The sequence below is a fragment of the Lepidothrix coronata genome, unplaced genomic scaffold, assembly GCF_001604755.1.
Source record: "Lepidothrix coronata isolate B3197 unplaced genomic scaffold, Lepidothrix_coronata-1.0 Scaffold46, whole genome shotgun sequence".
Taxonomy (NCBI): domain Eukaryota; kingdom Metazoa; phylum Chordata; class Aves; order Passeriformes; family Pipridae; genus Lepidothrix; species Lepidothrix coronata.
In genome coordinates, this window is record NW_016690226.1 from 344,018 (window position 1) to 366,920 (window position 22,903).

General features: G+C 44.4%; 1 protein-coding gene across 1 annotated transcript in view; it reads right to left on the minus strand.

The window, feature by feature from the left end:
- LSAMP (limbic system-associated membrane protein) overlaps window positions 1-22,903 on the minus strand; it is a 254,221-nt gene that overhangs the window by 101,418 nt on the left and 129,900 nt on the right. Inside the window, exon 3 of the mRNA XM_017814594.1 lies at window positions 6,109-6,234. Coding sequence (XP_017670083.1) covers window positions 6,109-6,234 — 126 coding nt within the window. The remainder of the gene's footprint in view (window positions 1-6,108; window positions 6,235-22,903) is intronic.

The following is a 22,903-nucleotide window of genomic DNA, read 5'->3' on the forward strand; positions in this document are numbered from 1 at the left end:
GTTTAAGAGGCAAAATGAAAGGTCTCTGTGGAAGATGAGACCACATTTTTACCAGAGAGTATTTTGAGGATGCAAGAAAAAAAAGGAGGAAAAGGAGACCTGGTTAAAAAATCATCAGTTGCCTGCCCAACATTATAAAATGCAGAGTCAAACAAATACCTTCTGAATCTTAAACTTCCTGATGGGGCAGAGACAGTTACGTGAGGAGAAGGTTGTGACATGAGAAGAGCTGGCACAATAGCTCCACAAAACCCCCACCAAATGCAAACAAAAAACCTCACCCTTAGTCTCCCAAAACAACACTCCTCTCCACAACTGTTTCACTGAGGTTTTTAGGAATGCAGCAGAGAAGTGAGAAAAATCCAAACGGTTTAGATAACCAGAAAATCCACTTCCCACTCATCACTACCAGGGTTGACTTGTGGTGACTCTGGATGAGGGTTTTCTGTTTGTTACTTTCTGTGGTTATAAACTCGCTTTTCCTGTGCTACTTCAAAGCGAAGTAGCAAGGCTTTGGACTTAGACAGCAATGAAAAGCAAGCAAACATAGGACATAATGATCAAAGTTGCCCAATGTGAATGATATGGCCTTCTTAAATCTCATACTTTCAGAAAGCTCTCTGTCTCTGCTTCCTTCAGCACTCAGTATTCAGCTCTACAAGGAGACTGGCATGCAGTGAAGGAAGATACACAAGTGAGCGGGGGTGTGAGATAATCTGTCTCTTTCACTTTAGGTCTTATCCTGATCTCTGAGCCCCAAAGCATGAAGTTTAACATCCTTTTCAATATTTTTATTGTGAATAACAAGAATATCCAGATTTGTTCACATTATCCTCAGGAATACATAAGCTGTTTGAGTCTTGCCAAGTTCTCATCTTTAAATAACTTTCCATGGCAATGAGTTCTACAGCTGTTTATAAACATTTTATACATATACCATCTCAATTACACAGAGCATGCAGGCACATTTCTGTATTCTCTATCCCTTCTTAACTTCCCAGGCTATGGTAAATTCTCTAAGGCTCAATGAGAATTTTTTTTTCTAGCACCCTCTAGGGAGAATCAGAGTGGCATATTTGACAAGCCTTCCCATCTCCTTCATTTTATGCTGTGACATGAAACTTGGGTGTTGCAATCAATACTTATCTGCTTTGCTCTAGACTGGTTCTTATGCTGTGATTACCACTGTAATAACTGAGCTCCTTTTTCTGACCCAAAGTGCATATCTTTAGACTGTCAGGTGGAATTTGGGAGAATCCAGACTGTTCTCTTCTCCATCAAGCAGCCTTGACAGGCTGAAGCCAAGGAAGTTGGATCAAGAATGAGGTACCTATTGGTTTTATACAGGTTTCACATTCTCTAGGAAAATGGAATTGCTTACTCCTCAGCTGGTTGAGCCCAATCAGTAAAAGCCTCAATTGTTCAACTTTGATCAATATAGCTTTGTCTCCCTGCCACTGCCTGTCAGGTCGTCATCAACATGGATACCAACACCATGGCACTTGGCACAACACCTATGAGCAAGGCCCTCAAGAAGGTTTCAACTACATGCTTTGTGGTAGAAGAGCAGAAATGTGAATGGGTCTACCCCTGTGAGCTTGAGTACAAGCTCCTCAGGACAGGAGCTGCCTTTTTTCTTTTTCTTCTACATTTGTCTGCCCATACACAGCAAAAGGATTGGCAGTGAGATCTCTGGTAATGTAAAGACCTTGCAACAACTCTCCATGTTCATATTGCTGCTAACTCGATTCCCAAGAAGCCACTCTTTAGGGCTTCTGTTGAGAGGGAGTTTATTGATAAGAATATGAACACACATGAATCTTTACTTTCACCAGAAAGCTCTTTTTTCAGTCAACCAGGCATCTAGCATGGCTCTAAATAAGACAGAGGGATGAGCAGTGATAAATTATAAAGTCTCTGGACTGTGATCTCAGCATCTTATGGGTAGGGAGAAGTCACATTATCCTGAATAAAAATAAGTCAATAAAGACATGAAGTAAAACTAAGATGAGCTCAAAAGCAGGCACTGGCTACCATGTCTAATCTACCTTACTGGATCTTTTTCTTGGCTGTGTTAGTTTTTATCTTTGTGCATGGTACAAAGAAAACAGAGCACCTGCTAACATACCTAGCCATAGATGGGTAGGCTGCCTGGGGTAGCCTGCACAGACCATGTCAGTGTGATAAATGATACATGGTCCTGTGCTTGGACCTTGTCCAGACTGTGGCGCAGCTAGTGGATATTTGAAGTTATTGTATTCCGTGAGGAAAATATAATCTATGCCTTTGTGAACCATGGATCAGGCAGGTTATGATTTAATATTAAGGAGACTGAAACAATAGGGTACCACCCACTATTTGTACAAAGAGTCTGGGTTTTATCCCTTTCAAGAGATGAGAGACTACAGCATATTCCCTAGTGAAGAATTTCTAATGCTGACAATTGCTAACTCATACAGTTTGTAAAGGACATCATCAGTACTCATCCCCACTCTAACTGAACAAATCCCAGTTTCCTGACAAATCCAAGTCCAGAGCGCTGTTACAATCTTTGCCATGGATTACCATCACAAACAGGAACGGCAAAAGTCATAGGGCATGGCGGGCTTAACAAGCCTGCACTATGTCCTGAATCACAGGAAAGGGATCAGACTATGAGCAGGGAGGGATGTGTTGGCCTGCTGGAAGCTGCAGGTCAGCAATCCCAGAAAAGTGCTCTGCTGTCTGGAGCTTAAGAGCTAATCATAGAATCATCGAATCATAGAATCAGCCAGGCTGGAAAGGACCTCCGAGATCATCAAGTCCAACCTTTGATCCACTACCACTGTGGTTACTAATGAAGGTGTATGTGCTCCCAGACAATGTCTATTAAATTATCCACAACTATTTAGACCAGGTTGCCAATGTCCTACAGAACAGTAGCCTGTCAGATAAGAAAGGAAAGGGTCTGCATGACTCTCTTCACCTGCTCTGTCAAAATGCAATCAATCATCTGAAGAGGAATGGAAGAGGAGAGCAAGGACTTGCATCATTCCAAAGAATGTCATTCCTGCTTTCAGCAAATTAAAGCTGATCTGTATTGTCATTTGCCATTGGAATTATTAAGGTTTTTTTTTCCCTTTACCTGCCTTCCTCCTAAGGTGTCAGTGCTACAGTCACACTTTACTATCTCACAGGCTTAGGTGAGGGTTTTTTCCTGGGGCTGCTTCAGGGCTTGGGGACTTATAATTGATGTGAGAAAAATGGCTGGTTCAACTGTTCACTGAAGGACCAGCAAAGGAAGGGACATAGCATTTTATAAATAATTTTTTTTTAACTTCCCAGATAGGCAGATGAGTAGGCTATGATCACAGAATTTAAATGAACATGCATTCCTGCCTTCTCTGCGTAAGTAGAAGCACTGCTTTCCCTTTGCATTTGTATCTTCCACTTCACAGCCAAAAAGAAATAAATCATTTCTGTGATCCTAACTTGGGTAATTAGCCAACAAACACTATTGACTAAGTCAATGAACGAAAGAAACAGTGGACAAAGTCGCTAATGAACTCCTTGAGGAGAGTGCACAGTGAGAAAGTAATTTGGCCCTCTCACCCCCCAATTTGGGTTTAATTTCACTACCTGTCCATTCAAAATCTCCCACACGAGCTCAATAACACTCTGTCTTCCAGTTCTGCAGTCACGAGTTTAACCATGAAAAAAATCAGAGCGAGATATATTTTAAAAAACCTTTACAATGATCTAAAATAGCTCTTTGATGCATAGCAGATGTCTTCAAAACTTGCATAAACGGAGCCAAAATGCCTTGCAGTTTTGGAAAAGGGAGATTCCAAGATAAGATGCGTTTCCAACTGCAGCAGCTCTGGAATAGATATGGAATTTATATTAATTGTCAACCTCAAGGAAAACACTTTAAAGAAGGCCTTCACTCTCCCATTTTGGGACAAGTGTCTCACTGGGTTACATGCTGCTCAAAGACCTGATGTCTGCCTGAAAGTAGTTCCTCTGTATCTGTAAAAGATAGCACATGGGTTCAGGTGGGGAAAAAGAGAGAGAACAACAATCAGTGAGACAGTGAGGTGACAGAATGAGGACTGCCTGCCCTTCACTGTAACCCCTAGTTCATTACAAAGGGGGTGCTTGGCAGGCTTCACTGTAGGGAGGAAGACTGAGGAGAGGTTGGAAGGAAGTCAGTGAGATGGTGCTGAGGGAGGCTCTGAAACACACAGTATGGGAGAAAAAATGGGAAGGAACATGCTGGAAAACTGAACAACAAATCCAGGCAATCTGACTCTGGAGTTAAAGTGGGGATGGGGTTCTCCAGTTCTGTTGCTCACCAGACAGGATAGCCAAAATGAAGATTTGTTCTGAGGAGACTTTTATAAAAAGGAGAAAAGAAGTCTGTATCTGATATAATGGAGTAGGTGGTACAATTGAAAAAAAACCCACAAAGCACCAAAAGCCAAAGTGATGAGTCAGGACAAGAATCTTCTTACTGCTTTGAACAATGTATCTCATGTGTACCAGGTCTTAGTTTTCACGAAGATTTAAACTAGCATCCTTGGAACACCCTTAACTCAGACAATATTAGGCTGTGTTCATAGAATAGCTAGGGAATATCTTCTACTTGAATACAAGAAAGAGATAGAGAACTGAAAGACAGATGCAGCAGTAAGATGGAAGATTTGATCTGAAATAAAACTTAGGAACAGAAATAATAGAGGTAGAAGGCTCTATATACATATTTAAAGGTGAAAAAAATAGGATCCATTTTCCTATAAAGGCAAATGGCACCATCATGCTTAATGCTGAAAAAAGCAGAAGAGGAAAGTCAGGTAGTGATGGAACACAGAGGAGTAGCGTTCCTCTCATCAGCTCTGCTCCTTCCACCTCTTCCTGGCATTCTTTCCCCATCTTCCTTCTTTTGACATTGCAAGAAATGGGCCAGAAATACAAACTGCATATCTGCCTTTCATATGCATGAAACGTCAGAAGGACTTTGGGTTGGCTGAAGGGACAAGACAGGAAATCTGTGTAACCCCAACCTGAACCACAAGTTCCAAATCCAAGGGGTTCCAGATGCAGCCCTAGGATTAAGCTCTCTTCCAACGTGTCATTCTTTCTCTCTCAGACGTTCTTTCTGCAACACTCTCCTCTTTTCTGGCTGCTGAACTGCAGTGGATACTTGACTATCTGTAGCACATGCAGAATGTTTGTACTCTGCCTACCTCAAATCCTCTTTAACCCTTTACAATATATGGGAGTATCACAGGATACCATTCACATGGAGCTAATCAGTGCTTTCCCCATGCATTTCAGATGAAAGAATATCTGACAGCAAAAGAAATCAGCTAAAGAGTTCTCTCCCCAAAGTACATGAAACGGAGGAAGAGAAACCCACCTCTTGTTCTCATCCTACTGATAAATCTTCAGGGGGTGAGATTTCCTTGCAACCCAAGCTGCTAACCCCACAGAGTCTGACTACTGAAAGGATATTCTCCTTCCAAGCTTGTTACGTCCTTGAGCATGGAAGGCACAGTTAGACAGCAGAACAAAGATGATGAGTTCTCCTTTATTCTGTCTCCATCCTGCTCTTCACTCACCTTGAGGATCAAATGCCTTCTTTACTCACCTCACAAGACACAAGACAACTGTCTGCCAAAGTGGAGTGTAATATGAAATCATCTGTGCCACTGTTTGTCTCTCTCTTTTAAAGGAAATCAGTAGGAAGCAAACTCTTTTATGTAGTATCTCAACAGAAATCCTTTCCCCTCGGTCTGGCACCAGGAGCATTTTGTCTCCATCACTGTGCTGTGCATTACCAGCAGTAGAGACTGGGACAACTCAATGAAGACCAAAGCTAAACAGAATTACAGGTCCAGTTCTGTAGAGCATCTACTGAAGTAATTTCATTTCTTCACTTGGAAAACCTCTTTATTGTGCCTGGGAAATCACACCTCAAAACAAGTTATGAAGTGCATTTAAGATTCTTGCCACTTTTCTACAGCTGCCTGCATTGCTACTGAAATTTTCTTTTGATGCTGGAAGAGAAGGAAACTACTGAACAGTTCACAAATCATCAGCACAGTCAAGTCCAGTTGGATCTCTTACCTGTTGGGGTGAGGTGCCTCCAGGTGATGACAGGTTCAGGACGCCCATTTGCCAGGCAAACCAGGGTCACGTTGCTGCCCTCATTCACGGTGATGTCTGAGGAGATATTGTAGATATTTGGTGGAACTGTGAAGACAAAAGAAAGTTGGACGTTGTCAGAAGAAGAATTATGGAGGGCAGCCTTTCTGGCTTATTTAACTACCTATCTATTAAGGAGAGTCCAGTCACAGGTTGCACTCCTCATTACTACCTGGATTTCTGAAATCACATCAGAACAGTATGTACCGCTGTTTCAAGTTCTGCAGTTCGAAATGGCCTTTGCTGTAACTGCAATGCTTTGTGTTTGAACAGGCTAGGAGGTCTTCACAAAACAACCTCTAAGAACTTGCCTGCCTGTCCCAAGGCTGCATGGAAGGAGCCAGGAGGCTCCAAGCACTATCCCAGCTCATTTTTACACTCCAAACAGTCCCAGAAAGAGTTCTACATCCTCCTACAGAATGCAAGGCCTCAAGGCACTGACTCAGAGGGTGTAGTAGTTACTGCTACCTCCCATGGGCAGATAGGACCCATGCTGCTAGCCAGCACACTGCTCTTCTGTTCACATAACCAAATGCTCACTGGGAACTGAACTAGAGAGTCCATAAGCTTCTTCCTGTAGAGACTGTGCAATGGCATGAGAAGCAAGGATGTGCACCATAGCTAACGGGAATTTCTACAGTGGCAACAGCAGGAAGGTTTCTGTGACATCTTTCAGCCAATAGAGATGCCCCATGGGCTACCTGCAGTAGGTAGCTTCTGGATGACTGCACCTCACACAGCACAACACCAAAAGCACAGTAGGGTCTCTAAAATTCACTAGACCAGCCATTGCTTGGGCATTCAGGATCCCTAAAGACCTTCCAAGCTAGCTGAGATTGTGTCACAGGACCAGAGTGACCATGCAGGGACCTGAACACATCCAGGTGTGGAGTATGTCAGCTGTTGCAGTCTCTTCCATGTCTTTCTTCCATGCTTCAAACTGCAGAGGTAGTGAGGGAGTTTGACTAAAAAGGAATCTTCTAATTTTTTTTAAAATATATTTTCAGCTTCCAAATTTGTGTGTAGCGAGGAATGAAACAACATCATTTTCTGCTTTGCTTACCACGGAGTAAACAGACAACAGCCTCCCCTTCCCCCTCCCTGCAGGAGTGCCTGATGGTCCTTTTGAGGCAAAGCCTATAAGCTAGGTGGAGAAAAGGAAATGAAGCCTAAAGAGAGCAACTCACTACTTCCAGCTGTGTTGCTGGATTCATAGGAATATTGTTTACAACCCACAGCTCACTAGTCCCTCTCTGTAGGTCCCAGACCCATGGAAAACACTTTAGCATCTATGACCATGGGACTCCCTTGGAGAAAGAGGACCTATTGAAAAGAAGTGAGGCAAGCATGTACTTGCTGACACTTTCACTCATCCCAGCAAGGAGGGATTTAAGCCAACCACACTGAGGAAGGATTGCCATAACCTGTGGAGAAGTGAGAGTGCAGGGGGCAGTGAGGAATCAGTTGAGGGTCAGCACAATAGGGACACATGGGTCACCGGCAAACACAGGCAAGCAGAACCCAGGAGTAAAACCAGTGGCTAGACCACAGTTTGGGAATATTATCATAACCTCAAAGGGTTAAGATTTGCATGAGGAAAAAAAAGCTGTGCAGCAAACCAAGAAGGACTAAGCTCAATCAGCATTACCAGATGGAGCTGTAAGCCAGTGTGAAGTCCTAGCAGAATGGTGCAATGCCAGCCAAGGTTGAGGAGAGAGCAGCAAAAGCCACCACAGGGCAGCAGCAGAGCTGCAGTTAGGACATGTGTAACCTGCCACTTCCCAAAGCCATCAAGACATTTTAGTTCGTACAGGATCAAGTAAACTCAGCAGATACAGTTCTGACAACGCCTACCAAATGCCCAAGGGGAGGAGCATGTGTCCAGATGGTCATATCTTGCTTGCCACTTTTTCAGACAAGGGAGAAAAGGGCATCCAAGGCTGAAATTCTGTTAGGAATATAATGGCTGGTTCCTTTCAGCTGACACCTTGGTCAGAGGGCATGGAAAGGCTGAGAGAAGGGGGAATAGGGCAAGAAATAATTTCCCTGTAAATTTAAAATGCGGTTTGGCTTCATCTGCTTAGACTCCAAAGCCAGTGGACAATAATTTCACTCAGATAAAAAGTCAGAGACTTTTAATTTTCAGGGTGTCAAGCCAGCATGTTAAAATGCCAAAACTGTCAGCACCAGCAACAGTTAGTATTGCCTCCTTGGCACTTGTCATTACTTTGCACACACCTTTTTAGGACAGCCTTAAATGAGAGGCTTTGACCTTATTATTTTTTCCCATGTGTGGGTTGTGTTATGTTTTCACAGGTTCTAGACTGCTGGAAGAAGTATTGCTGAGAATGAAATCTCCCGGGGCCAGGATCTTCTGGGCGTCAGAGCCTCCTTTTGCCCAGCCATCTGTTGACCCTCAACTGCAACACTCTTCTGTGTCTGGCCTCTCTGAACCATTAGCAGAGGCAAAACCACTGGCTGCAGGCCCACAACAGGACAAGTACTACTGCTAAACAGTGCTTCTAGGAATTTTTATATTCTGACTTTTTCCTCCAGGAGAGACCAGGCTGCCGCTGGACCCCTCTGGCTCCAAAGACCATGGGAAATGAATGCCAGTACTTTTTCTGGTACTGCTGAAAAAGATGAAATTGCCAGATTTTTTCCTCCCTTTCTGTGTAAATATAGTATGGGGTATCCATTACACTGTGCTTAGGATCCCCCTGGATGATGAGGGGAGCAGAGACAGACATGAAAGCAAGGACTGCTTCATCCCCAGAGACAGAATGCTCCACCCACACCAGAGACTGATTCTGACAAGAAGGAAATGAATGCTGAGAAAAATGGCTTGAAACTCACATATTTGTTTCTTCTACATTTCACATCTATAGGATAAAGCTAATGCCAGGTCAGCATCTCATCTTCCACGTCACTGACAGTAAATAACAAGCCCCAAAGTAACAAGTGGCGTTTGCCGTAAGAAGCTTGGACTGGAAGAGCAGGAGAGCTACAAGGCAGGAGTGACACAAGGGCAGAAATACTGTAGGGTGCTCTGGGCTGGGAAGGCTGCAGGGCAGGAGGGGTGCAAGGTGAGAATGAGTGTGGGAATTCAAGTCCCAAGCAAGATGCAGTGAGGGAGCTAGGTAGGACAGGCTTCTGCAGAAACAGCTTGCACCGAGCCTGTTCTAGTTAATTGCCGTCAATCCTTCACTTCCTGACAACTGCAACTCACATTAATTTAAATAATAAGAAAGACTGAGACATGAAAAATAGAGCATGCTTCCCCAGCACAATCACTGTTGCTCTCCAGATGAAAGCAAGTGATTTGTTTCCACAAAAATACCCGCTATAGCAGTTATTACAGACCAGGGGCTGCATACGGGAGGCAGCAAGGAAACCACAAACAAGAGAATACACAAACATCTGCTGTTGTTATCCTTGCCTTTTATGACCAAAGCCCTTCACAGCTCAAAACTCCTCCTGAGATATTTACCTGGGAAGGTGTGGGGCAGGCTGGATCAACATTATAATTCAAGGCTATGAAAGGAGGCAAGGAGTAGTGCTACACCCCTTTTCCTAATTTAGTTTACACTGGAACTGGTCATGCCACAGCTCCCAGAGAGTTCAAATACTTGCCTTTTGATCAAAACATTTAAGCACAGCACAGGCACAAAGTGGGTTGAATAGGAACCACTGCTTTGCACAAGAGGTACTTATATGCAAGGGGTACTTAAAGGCCCCGGCAGCAGTTTCTGGCTCCTGCACTGCTGGCACTCTACTTTCATGATGCTACACGCAAGATCTTAGTACAGGAGGAGGACTGGTTTGAGAGACAAGGGCAGGGAGCACAGGATGAGGAACTCAAATCAGGTATGGTAGAATAAAAAAATGGAAACAGAGGAGATCTAGTTGGAAGACACCTCGAGCCCTGTAATGCACACACAAGAAATTAACAGTCAGATATTCCGACTGTTCCCTATGGGCAAACAGAACTTTGCATAAGATCCTTAAGTGCAGCCTTCTAGAGTGGAGCATCTACTCCCCAATCTGAAATTACAAGACTGCTTAACAGCCAAGTATTTTGTCAGTAAGTCACAAAATACATTTTAAAAAATACATTTCTTATTCCCACTCAACAGACCTATGATACAGTAAAAGCTATTTAATACCTCCAAGACACAGATGCAAACAGTATTGAAATTTCCTAAGAAAGCCCATAAGCTTCATTTAAGTGCTCTGCTTGTCCCAAGAAGGGCACCTTGGATACAAATGGAAAAAGTCACTGCAATCCCTTCCATATATCCTCATTAGTTGCTTCCTCCAGCCTATTTCCTTCCTCTCTATTGGCAAGTAGGACCCCCATCTGTTGGAGAAAATTAAGACTCACATCCAATAATACACAGGAGCCCCTGGCTCTCAGGGCAAAAAAAGAAAACATCAGGACTTCACTCCAAAGTCAAAGGAACTTTGCAGCCACTAAAGCCCTCCGCAGGTGCCTATCAATTAGCCTCGAGAGTTCTCATTTCCTTGTCCCCAGCTCCCAATTAACAGCACTTTGCAACAAATGCAAAGACGCTAATAAGCCCCAAGGCAGAGGTAGGGGGGATGCTGCCCATCATATGCCCCTTGAATGCTCTGAAGCAGCCACCTTGCTCACCACAATTAGGGGTCCTTTCCTGGGGCAATTAATTGGCAGCAAATTGGCCTCATTAGTCATTGTTTAGTTACAGCGTTTAGTTGGGAAGAGAGGACCTGAAGACGGGGCTGAGCTGCTAAACACAACTAAATGGTTTAATTTCCCTCTTATGTGTACAGCAGGCTAATCACAACTCTTTAGGGCTGTAACAAGAAACAGCTTGTTGAAGCTAAAGTCCGCAAAGGGAGCAAGCTGAGGACTGGAAAGTAAAATCCAGACACCCTATGGGATGCGGCATGCTAATGTTTCTGAAAGCATTTTGCAGAAGAAATGCGACATGAGACTCAAGATGTGTTTTTTACGGTCTGATTCACGCTGCAGTCTCAGCCAGAGGGAGATGAAGCTGTCACCAGGGCGAGAGGGCAGAGAGTGAAGTTGTTGAACTTCATTACAGAGAGTGGACTCTGAAACAGCCTTCTGACCTTCTGCTTTCCTAGGCTTGGTTTCACCCTCCCAATGCCTCGCGGCATTAACGCTTCTGTGAAGTAGAGGCAAATGCTGAAGGTTTGTTTTTGTTCTTTAATCCCCTGGGAACAAAAACCCACCCCAAATACACTATAGTGTTTTTACAAGGTGTAAAAAGTGCTTCTTTTTTTTGTCTGAAAGGGAGTGCCTTATCACGTGGCCCTTAGGGAAGAGTCTATCACAGCCAGAGCACAGAAACCACTTAAAGAGATCTGCAGTTCCCAAACCACAGTGTGCTCCCTCACCGCTCTGCAGCATCGTGGCTGATCTCCATCAAGCACCACTGCTGATGCCAAGAGAGGCCGGGCAGAAGGAGTCACAGGGACTGCTACCTTGGGCCTTGCATCTTGATGAGCTTCCCCGACTGCGCAGTTGAGCCTCACCCACTGAGACGCCAGGCAGGAAATTATTTAAAATCCAGATGGGGACTGCACATATTGCACTGACTGGGAGCAGAGAAGCAGACGGGATGCTGTAAATCAAAGCCTTGTGGAAAGCAATCCCCCTTTGCTGAGCTGGGTAGCATGTCAGAGCTCACCGCACCTGAGAGGAAGAGCTTACAAGCCAAAACATTTTGTCCAAAGGACAGCTGTGTCACATCCAATATATAGTTAAGTGTCTGGACTATTTTTCTGCATAACATTGCATGGGAAGCACTACCGGAACATTCTTTCTTAGCAGAGAGCAGCACAGAGTGCAAACCTGTTGGACTGTCCCATTCCTGAGCTGTTAGAAAAGTCAGCACAGAACTGAGCTCAATTGCTTACAGTCATTTCCACCGACTCTACTTTTTTAAAATTTCTCTCCATGAAATTTTCAGAAGAGAAATTATTTACCTTCATGACTGAGGGAGAAATAGATAGAAAAGAGTAGCTTAAGTCTCAAGCCAATCTTGTTTCTCAGTGCACTGAAGGTGCACTCAAGGTGACAATGTGGGACAAGATTAAAAGCAGTCTCACTTCTGCTCCTAGTCCAGTACCTCTACTTTAAACTTGGATGCCAGGCTTTCATTCTAAAGCAGCTACAGCTTCAAGCTTGAGCCCCAGTGTGGGAAAAACCCCTCTTTTAATTTTAGAAAGACGGCATAAACTCAGGGAACAAAGAAACAAAAAAGAATTTATTTGGCGCACCGGGTCCTTCCCCCACTGAGTTTTCGGGGAGAAAAGACCTGTTGGCTTTACATCTCATTCATTTTATAGTTTTACAAAATCCCACCCTTTTTCAGATAAGTTTAATATATTCATTTTTACCTAAAAAGGTTTCTTTTCTCTAAAAAGGGGCTTTTCTTTTATTCTGATTGGCTGCAAGGCATCCCCTGTCAAGGATGATGGATCTTCCTTTGTTCTTAGCCCAAAAAGAGAGAACCCCTTTTGTACAAAAATGGGCCCAAAAGATTTTAAGAACTCTTGCATTTCCTTTATCTGGCCGAAAAAGACCCTGACACTCAAGTCCAGTATTTTTGAACTTGGATATTTTACACCAGCCTTGGCCCAATGCTGATAGCATTCCACATACACTTGGCTTTTTGGTGTTCCCTCACCAAGCACAAGGTTACAGAACCCACATTCGCAGATCCTGATGCAGCCCAGGAGAGCAGGTTCTCAGTTATGTGGTCCCCTTATCACCAGATTTGCACATCTGGATATGAGGTTCTTTGCTACAAAACTTCTTTTTCTTTTATATTAACATGGCAAATTTATGACACTTATCTGCTGTTTGTATTTCTTGTAAAACTAACTCTCCTAAAGAAGCCTGCTGTGAAAACACAGCCTTCCTCACAGGACCTGTAAACAACAACAGAAATGCTTGCCATGATAATCCCCAGGGATTACCCTTGGAATGCCACCTAATCCCAAACACTTTAAGGACTATAGATGTACACAGCTTTTGGTCTTTGTTTCAAGTGTATTTATATATTCCCTTAAACTGTTCTTTTTAAATCTGGGAAGTATTTACTTACGGGACTGTAACAATACAAAATCTTTTCTTCTGCATATATAATCAGCCATTCTGGAAGAGAAATTCTGTGAGAAAAGTTGTCCTTAGTGTGCAGGTCTTCCAAAGACATCTCTGAGAATTTTTTAAGAAGAACTTTTCCACAGAAGCATTAAGCATGTTGGATGTATATGGCATGCAGCTGAGTCCTAATATGCAGCCTTTCTAGGGCTTGATTCAGAGCCCAGGGAGCTCCTCCTCTGATGTTAATGGCCTTTCGACAAATTCTTATAGAGCCAGAATGGGTATGGCTTCAAGGAAATGCTGCAGCCATAACAGGGATGCTTTATAAGCCAGTTGAGAGAAAAAAAGTAAGATTATGGGTTTTTAACTGAGTCCCAGCTGTCCTTGGCTTCTGCCTGTTAACTCTTTCTTTGGGAAGTAGACTAGGGAGCACAGGCCATGTATGAGAAAAAAGAAGAGAGAAAAGCCTATGCAATTCCAGGTACAGGTTCAGAGAAGGTTTAGGAAGATGACTGAGATTTTCCTGATTAGGCAAGCAGGGAAGTTAATGTCAGCTAACACCCCACTCTGGATGAAGATGAGGTTGTCCATCATAGCTTTACATACTGGAGAAACAGAGCCAAAATGTTTGGTTTTTTGTTTGTTTGTTTTCAGATCTTATGCTGGTGCTTATGTTCAGCTCATTAGGGACAGACAGTACAACCAACAGAACAGCCTTCATGAGCCACCTGACAGACATCCACATACAGGCTGAAAAGAAAAAGCATCTCTCTCCAAATGCTGTTCTCAGATTCCTTTGGCTGCCCATGGTTTATCCCACAGCATCTTTGATAAACCATAGGGTGGCAAACTCTCCTAAGTGTCTTATGCATACCACATACCCAAGGATCTGGCTCAGTTTCAACTGAGACAGCTTCTTAGTGACAAGCCTCTCACTCAAATAAAATGCATGTGGTACATGTAAAATATCTTTTATTAGCAGGCTTTCCTTCCTTACACATTGAAACGAGCAAAATGGAATGGGAGAGCTTGCTGTAACCACCTTTCAGGATTGCTTTCAGGCTTCTGGGGGAGCAGAAAGGTAGCATAGCACTTTGGAAATACTGAGTTTGCTTCCAGTCAAAAGTATAAAGAACAAGGATAATAGGACCTTTACATAAAATCATAAAATGTCTTGGGTTGGAAGGGATCTTAAATCATTTAGTTCTAACTCCCCTCCTGTGGGCAGGGACACATTTCACTAGACCAGGTTGCTCAGAGCTCCATCCAACCTGGCCTTGAACACTTCCAGGGATGGGGCAGCCACAACTTCTCTGAGCAACTTGTTCCAGTGCCTCACCCCCCTCACAGTGAAGAATTTCCTTCTAATATCTAATCTACACCTACCCTCTTTCAGTTTGAAGCCATTCCTCCTTGTCCTGTCACTACATACTCCTGTAAATAGTCTCTCTCCATCTTTCTTGGAGGATCCCTTCAGGTACTGGAAGGTCAAAATTAGGTCACCTTGAAGCCTTCTCTTCTCCAGGCTGAACAAACCCAATTCTCTTAGCCTTTCCTCATAGGAGAGGTGCTCCATCCCTTTAATCACCTTGGTGGCCCTCTTCTGGAGTCGCTCCAACAGGTCTCTGTCCTGTCTGTGCTGAGGACCCCAGAGCTGGATGCACCACTCCAGGTGGGGTCTCACCAGAGTGGAGGGGCAGAATCACCTCTTTCCATCTGCTGACCACACTGCTCTTGAAGCAGCCCCAGACACGTTTGGCTTTCTGGGCTGCGAGCACACATTGCTGGGTTGTGTCCAGCCTCTCACCTACTAGCACCCTACACTCCTTCTCGGCAGGACTGCTCTCGATCTGTTCCTCCCCAGCCTCTATTGATACTGAGGTTGCCCCGACCCCGACTCAAGGTGCAGCACCTTGCACTTGGTCTTGTTAAATCACAGGAGATTCCCATAGGCTCACTTCTCAAGCTTGTCTGGTTCCCTCTGGATGGCATCCCATCCTTCATGCTTTAGATAAAATTTATTCTTCTGTTAAGTGCACGGATTTGGAGAAGACAGTAAAGTACTGTACACTGTCCTTCATCTGTAAATTTCCAACTTATGGCCCAGGACAGATATCTGTTAAGAATACACGAATTTTGAGTGTGAAAAAGACTGAAAGTGCAGCTTCACATTTTTTTTCGCTTGGCTGCTCAGCACATTCCTGCTTTGTCACTATTGCTGGATCTACAGATGTTGGCCTTCCCCACCACACACTATTATGAAATGCTAGCTGTGAGACCTCCACTTGTTAGCTTGGTGATAGCTGCAGCAGCCTACTTTCTAAACGCCAGGGTGTTATCATTATCTCAGAAGGGAAAGCCAAAGAGTTCAAGGCAAAGAATGCCTCTCGTTGGAAATTCTCATCTACACAAGTCTGATCAAGCAGAAAAGAGAAAAAACCAAATAAAATACTCCTGAAGTAAAGGTATCTTTGAAAAAAGTAAGCAGCAGGCTAAAGGTGAGATGTGATTGTGGTGATTTCCTTCCCACAAACCAACGGAAAGCCAAGGTTTCCTGAGGAAGAGAATTTCTGCTGTCGGAGAGAGTTCCCTGCCAAAAGTGAGTGCTCCGTTTTGGTTCAGCCACGTGCAAAAGCACCTTGATGTCTTGGAAGTTTCCCACTGTTTCCCTTTCCAAGCTTTGCTCTGTGGTAAAGATGCGCTGTATACATGCAGACAACCTCAAATGGGGAAAAGGATGAATTCCAAGAGCTTTGCTCTGTAAACACATTACATTGAATTGATGCCGTTTCAATTAAAGGAGAATCTCTCCCAGACTGCCAGGCATGAGGCTTATTCCATGTGGCCTGCAGCTTTACCAAGACACACAAAAACAGTCTTCTTCCCCCAGGGGGGTTCAAGTCTGTCCTCTTCAAAACTGACATTTTTTTTCTGATTTCCTAGTGTTAGCAAACTGAGGGAGAGTCACAGAATCAGAGAATGGGTCACATTGAAACAGACCACAGTGGGTCACCTGGTCCAACCTCCCTGCTCAAGTATCGTCCTAGAGTAGACTACATGGGATTGCATCCAGATAGTTCTTGAATAGCTCTAGTGAGGGAGAGTCCACAACCTTTCTGGCCAGTCTGTTCCAGTGCAGGGTCAACTGCACAATAAAGAAGTTCTTCCTTATACTCAGATGGAACTTCCTGTGTATCAGCTTCTGCCCGTTGCCTCTTGTCCTATTGCTTGGCACCACCAAGTAGAGCCTGGCTCCATCCTCTTGGTATCCTCCCTTCATATACTTGTATACATTGATGAGGTCTCCTCTCAGTTGTCTCTTCTTGAGACTGAACAGGCCCAGCTCCCTCAGCTGTTCCTCCTAAGAGAGATGCTACAGTCTCTTTAATCATCTTTGTTGCCCTTCGCTGGGCCTGGTACAGGAGCTCCATGTCTCTCTTGTCCTGAGAAGCCCAGAACCGGACACAGCACTCCTGTCCTCACTAGGGCTGAGTAGAGGGGCAGGATCACCTCCCTTGACCTGCTGGCAATGCTCTTCCTAATGCACATTAAATTCTAGGATTGAAGAGAAATGCAGGATCAAGAGCCTCAGGTACTCAATTTCCACCAGAGCTGAGCTGGATTACCCACCCAAATTATTCTGAGAGGCTGGGAGGAGGCAGACTGTCAGATGCCCAGGGTTAGCTATAAATGCAGGTGCCTACAAGAAAGAAGCAGCAAAATTTTGTAAGTTTTAGAATCACAAGTAACAAACCAAGAACACAGTAGACATTGTCCATTCAGGACAATGAGGTTACATCCAGAAAGGTTTCCAGCACCTTTATGTTGAGTGGGACAACAGCTTTACAGATAACTTTCATCTAAGGTTCTGCAAGCAAATGCTCACCACCCCAGAAATCCAATGCTACTAGCTGGAGATTAGGAATGAGATACCTCCTCTGATTGTCAACAAAGAACACTAACAAAAAACTGCAAATACTTCCACCACAATAGGGAATCAAAAACTAAGTCTGATGGAAAACGTAAGCCATGTCTCTCTGCTGTAGCAGCACATCCACATCTGTGCACTTGGAATAGCACAGCTAGCAGGGTAAACAACATTACCAAAACCTGAAGGAATCACTCAGGTACTTCATGTTAAAGCAGCTGTTCTGCTACACACTTGTGCTCCACCTTTCTAAGGCTCAGTTCCCACTGTCACTCTTACGGAACTACTGTGTGCAAGATACGTGGCATCCCCCTGAGACTGACACCTGACTGGTGTCACAAGAGGTACGGTGCCTTACCATCAACAGCTCCAACAGGCAAGTAGGAGAAGTAAGGGAAGAATATCTGCAAAGCCTCAGACTGTTCCTTATGAGGTATTAACTGCTGCAAAGTTCCTTGGCACAGCAAAAAGGGCAAATCCAAGGCAGACCTATTCATGGGCACAGGAAACAGGCCTGATCCTTTACTGGTGGTATAAACTAAAGAGAATTATACTCTTTTGCATGAAAGGGAATGCAGAGAAGGAGAGAATCAGTCTTGTGATTCATAAACCCAGAGTAAAAAGCTGGACTCACAAAATATTGTGCAAACTGAAGAGGAATAGAAATGTAATCAATACAGTTAGGGATACTGATGAATGATAAGGATACATTCATACACTTTCCGTTCTGATGGTCATGATATACCGGAGTCTGCAAAAAATGATTTTGTTAAAGTACAAAGAGTGATAAAAAATACAAAGAAACTTTGCATCGGAACACAATGATGAAAACTCTGCCAAAGCCTGAGGAAAAGCAGAGATATAGCTGAGATGGCATCACACTATGGATCAACCTGCCACTGGATTGGGCTCAGACACTTGTGACAAATAGGCACAAGGGATGCAGCGCAAATACAGTGTGACACTATATCCTGGGCACACGCTTGATGTATGGAGGATTAAATGCCACACACACACTGTCCTGGGTAGATTGTATCTAGTGCTGACAGATACCTGAGGGATCTGTCTCTTTCTTTATACACTTTGGCAATTGCCATGCCAACAAAGGATTATGGGACTGGGGGGGTGAGAAGGAGAGATCATTTGCCACTCTGTTTAATAGAGACTTTATCCTCTAGGGGGATTTTGTCAAGATGTTGGATTTCTTCTTAAATGATATTTCTACCTGCCTGTACACATTTGGGGTTGATAGGCTTTACTCCTTTCCTCTGTCCCTCTAACACAACACCTCGTTCTTCTGGAGTCCCAAACCAACCTTTGAGCCAATGTGGCCTCTCTAAGCCGGTTTGAAAACTGCTGCCCTCAACCCTTGCCTCCATGCATGCTGCAAAGGCAAGAAAACAACCAACATGCTGCAAACACCAATTCCTTTCCCTCTCTGGTGAGCCCTCTGATTGATGGCTCCGTTCCTCAAGAGAGACAGATTGTCTGGAGTGTGAGATAGCTAACTATCACCTGGGGAGGCTATTAGAGGGAGAAGGAGGGAGAGAGGGAGAGACAAACAGACAGACTGAAAGACAAAGACAGACAGACAGAAAGAAAGAAGAGCTGAGTAGGAAGAAAGAGGAAAAGAGCGACAGCAGAGTGCAAATGAAAAAAAGACAGTAGCACTTGATGAATTAAGTTGTCAACTTTGGCATCACCTGTGTACCTTGTCATGCCAATAAATTCATTGAAGCTGAAGCTGCACTGCGAGTCAAGAGTGAGAGAGTGCTGATGGAAGGAAGAAATAACAGCCCATTTAAAGACTCAGAGCAATTTATTAGTTACCTCAGGTAGAAAGTAGTGACAATGGGGAAGGAGAGGTGCTTCCCCATCATGCTGGGCAGGGAAGCTCATGTTGGATTCAGGCTGTCCACCCAGTCACACTGCAGAAAGCAAAGAGATAGACAGAGGCCTGGTTCAAGAAAGAGAAAAACGGGGGAGAGACTCACTGGGGTTCAAGGGAAACAGGGTAGACACATGCCTTTGCATAGTACTACATGCCTTGGGACATCCCTTGAGGAATTGAGGGAAGATATTGAGATCAAGCAGCCAGATACCCCTGTTGTGAGGGGAGACAAAGGGTGTAGAGCACAGCCAGCATTGCAGCACTGAGGGAACGTGAAGAAAAGTACAAATGGAAAGCACAGCTCTGGCATAGAGGGGTGATGTGCTGGAAAGCTAGGAGGGAGACAAAATCCTCTGCTGACTGAGTTGGAAGCATGGCACTGAGATGCAAGCAGCTTTGAGTGACGGCACCAGGGAGGCACTGCTCCAAGGTGCTTTCCTGCACAGCTAAGGAGATTGTCACTAACTTTTTAAAGGATCCTGCGTGTCTGAGGAGTTCACAAGCTCCTGCCATCCCCCAGAACTCCAGTGAAGTCTGTTGGAATGGGAAAACCAATGGTATGATGCACTCACCCAATATACTTTTTCTCCCCCTACTATTACAACTTCCCAAACTGAACAGTATCTGTCCCAATTGTTTGAGAAATGTGTCTGCCTCTTTGCTCCCTTCCCTTCTTTCCTCAAACTCATCTTTTCCCACACAGGAGCTTCTGCAACCCCTGTGCTCCCAGAAGATGGTCAGCTCCCAACAAAAATTCTCGTATCTGCCACAGGGACTAAGAGTCACAGAAGCTGATTTCCAAAGCAACCTCAGACCCCCTGTGACCTCATTTGTAGCCATCCAAAGATGTTTACATTTATGTGACAAGACATGTTCACTGACCCTTCCCTGCAATGAGCTGATCTCAACCAACTGCCAGGCTTTGCACCAAGAAAGAGAAGGACACCACCTGCTCCGACATTCATTCCTCTCATGGCCTCTGCTGCTGCATGCTCCACTGATGCCCCGAGCTTGGACAGAGGGGTGGGAAGGAAGGACAAAGGAAAAAACCTAGATTCCTCCTTCAAACAGAAGCATTGTTGGTATTTCCTTTGATCAGGGAGAAATTCTGACTCAGCTACACAAGTGGAGAAGCCAGTCTTTTCGGCTTGAGTGAAACACTGAAGATTTACAACTGTTCAGGGTATTTGGAGAGTTTGGGTAGAAGTATGTATACACATGATAACATCTGACAAGTCCATGCAGAGAAATAATATATATGGCATAAAACTATCTTATGTGGGTGTCTGTGTATGTGCATACATACAAGACATAAACATACTTAGAATGTGTACATATGTATAGATAGATACATACTGATACATGCACATATTGCCATTTGTTCCTGAAACTCCCAGCCTCTTGGAGAGCTCTCCTTTGGCTGGTGTTTTGTCAGCTGCCAGGCAGCCATGACACAGCTGTCCTGACTGCAGTCCCCTGAGCTGTGTGGTGCAGCTCTGCTGGCTACCTTCAATTCAATATCAAATGAGAACAGGGATCTCGCTGAGCCAAGCTCCATTCTGATCTGACTTGTGCCCAAATCAGATCAGCTGTAGTGCCCTCGGGCTGTGGCGCTGTATTAAATTTGAGGGCAGCTTTAATCTGCTTCACCGTTTGCACAGTGGAAGCTGTGCTTGGCCTACTGGGAAATTACAAGTATGTCCCTCATTCAAGTAAAGTGGACATTTCTCTTCCAGGAATTGTGATCTTTGTGTTCGTGTAACTTAGTTTAAATGATCTAAACTGGTGGCTTCCAATCCCTCTTGTTCTGAGGGCACCTTGCAACTTCCAGGGGAAGGTACATGCACCGGATAGTGAATATAACTGTTAACAATAGGTTTGGTTTTCCTGAAGTCTGTGTACTTCCTGAGAGTCACAGACTGTGGCAATCTGATGGATTTTCACTTACTAAGGGGAAGAAAGGAAAACGTCTCATGATTCATAGTCTTCTTCTGTTAGGGGTATTGAGTTGATTATTGACGCTTTAGCAACAGGAGCAGAAACACGAAGCTGCAGACATGGGGACCTTTTGCCACATGGGGACCTTTTGATGTGTAGAGGTTTGCAGTACTTTTAAGTGTCCCTGTTCCTTGCAAGGTTACCAGACACATCCTGCCCCACCACAAGAAGTCACTTCTAACCACACGCATACCCGTTATGGGCATCCTTGCTCGTGAAGGCACCCCACTGACCCTCTGTAGTGTCTCGCTGTCCCTCCCACAACAGAAGGCCATTGAGATGCACATGTAAATCCCTGAATGCCAGGCTCTCAGAGTAGGACAGCACTTACACCACCAGTGGTGTCCTGGCACCTGGGCATTGGCCCTGGTGGCAGTGATCACATCTGTAAGTGGGCTGTGTTGCTTGCTAGCTAAGCAGGGCTTTGGGTAGCGCCAAGTCAGGAAGCAAGCAGGAAAAAATCCTTCAGACAGCCTCTCCATCCAGCTGAGGAGGTACATGTGTATGGAAGGTACACCTGCTAAATGATTTCCACTCCAACCCACGAGGCAGAGAAAGCACTGACATCAGGGCCACGCCCAAAGAGTCTCTTTCTTAGGGAATGCGGGTTCCTCTGCCACACCTTAACAGTTCATGAGGAGGGCTGGTGTCATGATCCCAGTGTCACAGGAAAGGAACACCAAGCACATCGAAGTCAATGTGACTTGCCCAAGGGAACAGATGGGACCATAGCTGAGGGAGGTGGCTGTGAGGTTCAGCAGTGTGACACCGGGTTGGTGGTAAGGAAGGCTAGCTTCTTACTCTGCCATTGTGTGGTTCTGAGCCAGTTGTTCCAACTCTCTTTACCCTCCTTTTTCCTCCCTCTCCCACCCCTTCTGTTTTCCAGTTCTTTTGACCAAGAATTGACAAGCTCTGTGTGTGTGCATACATACCAGTAGCCTGGGCCTTACTTGAGCCTTTTGGTTACTATAACAATACAAATGGAAGAACCTAGAATTTCAGACTTGCCACCCACCCAGCAGTTTGACCAGGGTTGTGCTTTTGCAAAGACCAGGCCTGTATTCTAGGCCTATTTTTAGAAAATCTAATTTGTAGACATGAGACCTTGCAGAGGAAACAGTATTAGCCTGAAAAATTCCCTTCCTCAAAAAGCCTTTTAAAACCAACCATGACCAACTTGCTATCCTGAACTGCTGAGGAGCCCAGGACACCTCAAAGGTGGCCTGCCTTTATCTGTGTTCAGCCAAGAAACAGATAAAAGTATTGTAAGGCGGTGATGGGATCATGCTAGAGGCTACAGACAGGAAGAATGACTGAATTTCATTTGAAAAGGTTGTTCAATAGGGGACATTCATTATGACATCTAAATTACTAAATGCCAAGTGTTTGTTAAAATACGATGTGGTCTGGAGGGAGGCAAACAAATAAAAAGGGCTTGGAGAAGCAGTGAGTAATGGTGACCCAATTCATTTAACTATCGATAAAACACAGGTGAGGAAACATTCGGGAGAAAAAAAATCTCTGCAAATCATCAGCTAATGGATTAAATGCATCTGAGTGTGAGATGGAAATTAACTGATCAATTCACTCAACAGCTGCTAATTATATGTGACAAGGCTTGCAGAACTCCAGAAGTCTATGGAGCTCAGAGGAAAACAGTGCTGGTAGAAAAATTTGAAGGCTGCCTCTTGCCACTGTGGGGTACAACATTTGCCCCAGTGAGAGAATGTCACTGTCACTGAATAAAATTTAACTGTGCAAATGTTTGAAGTCTGTATTTCAA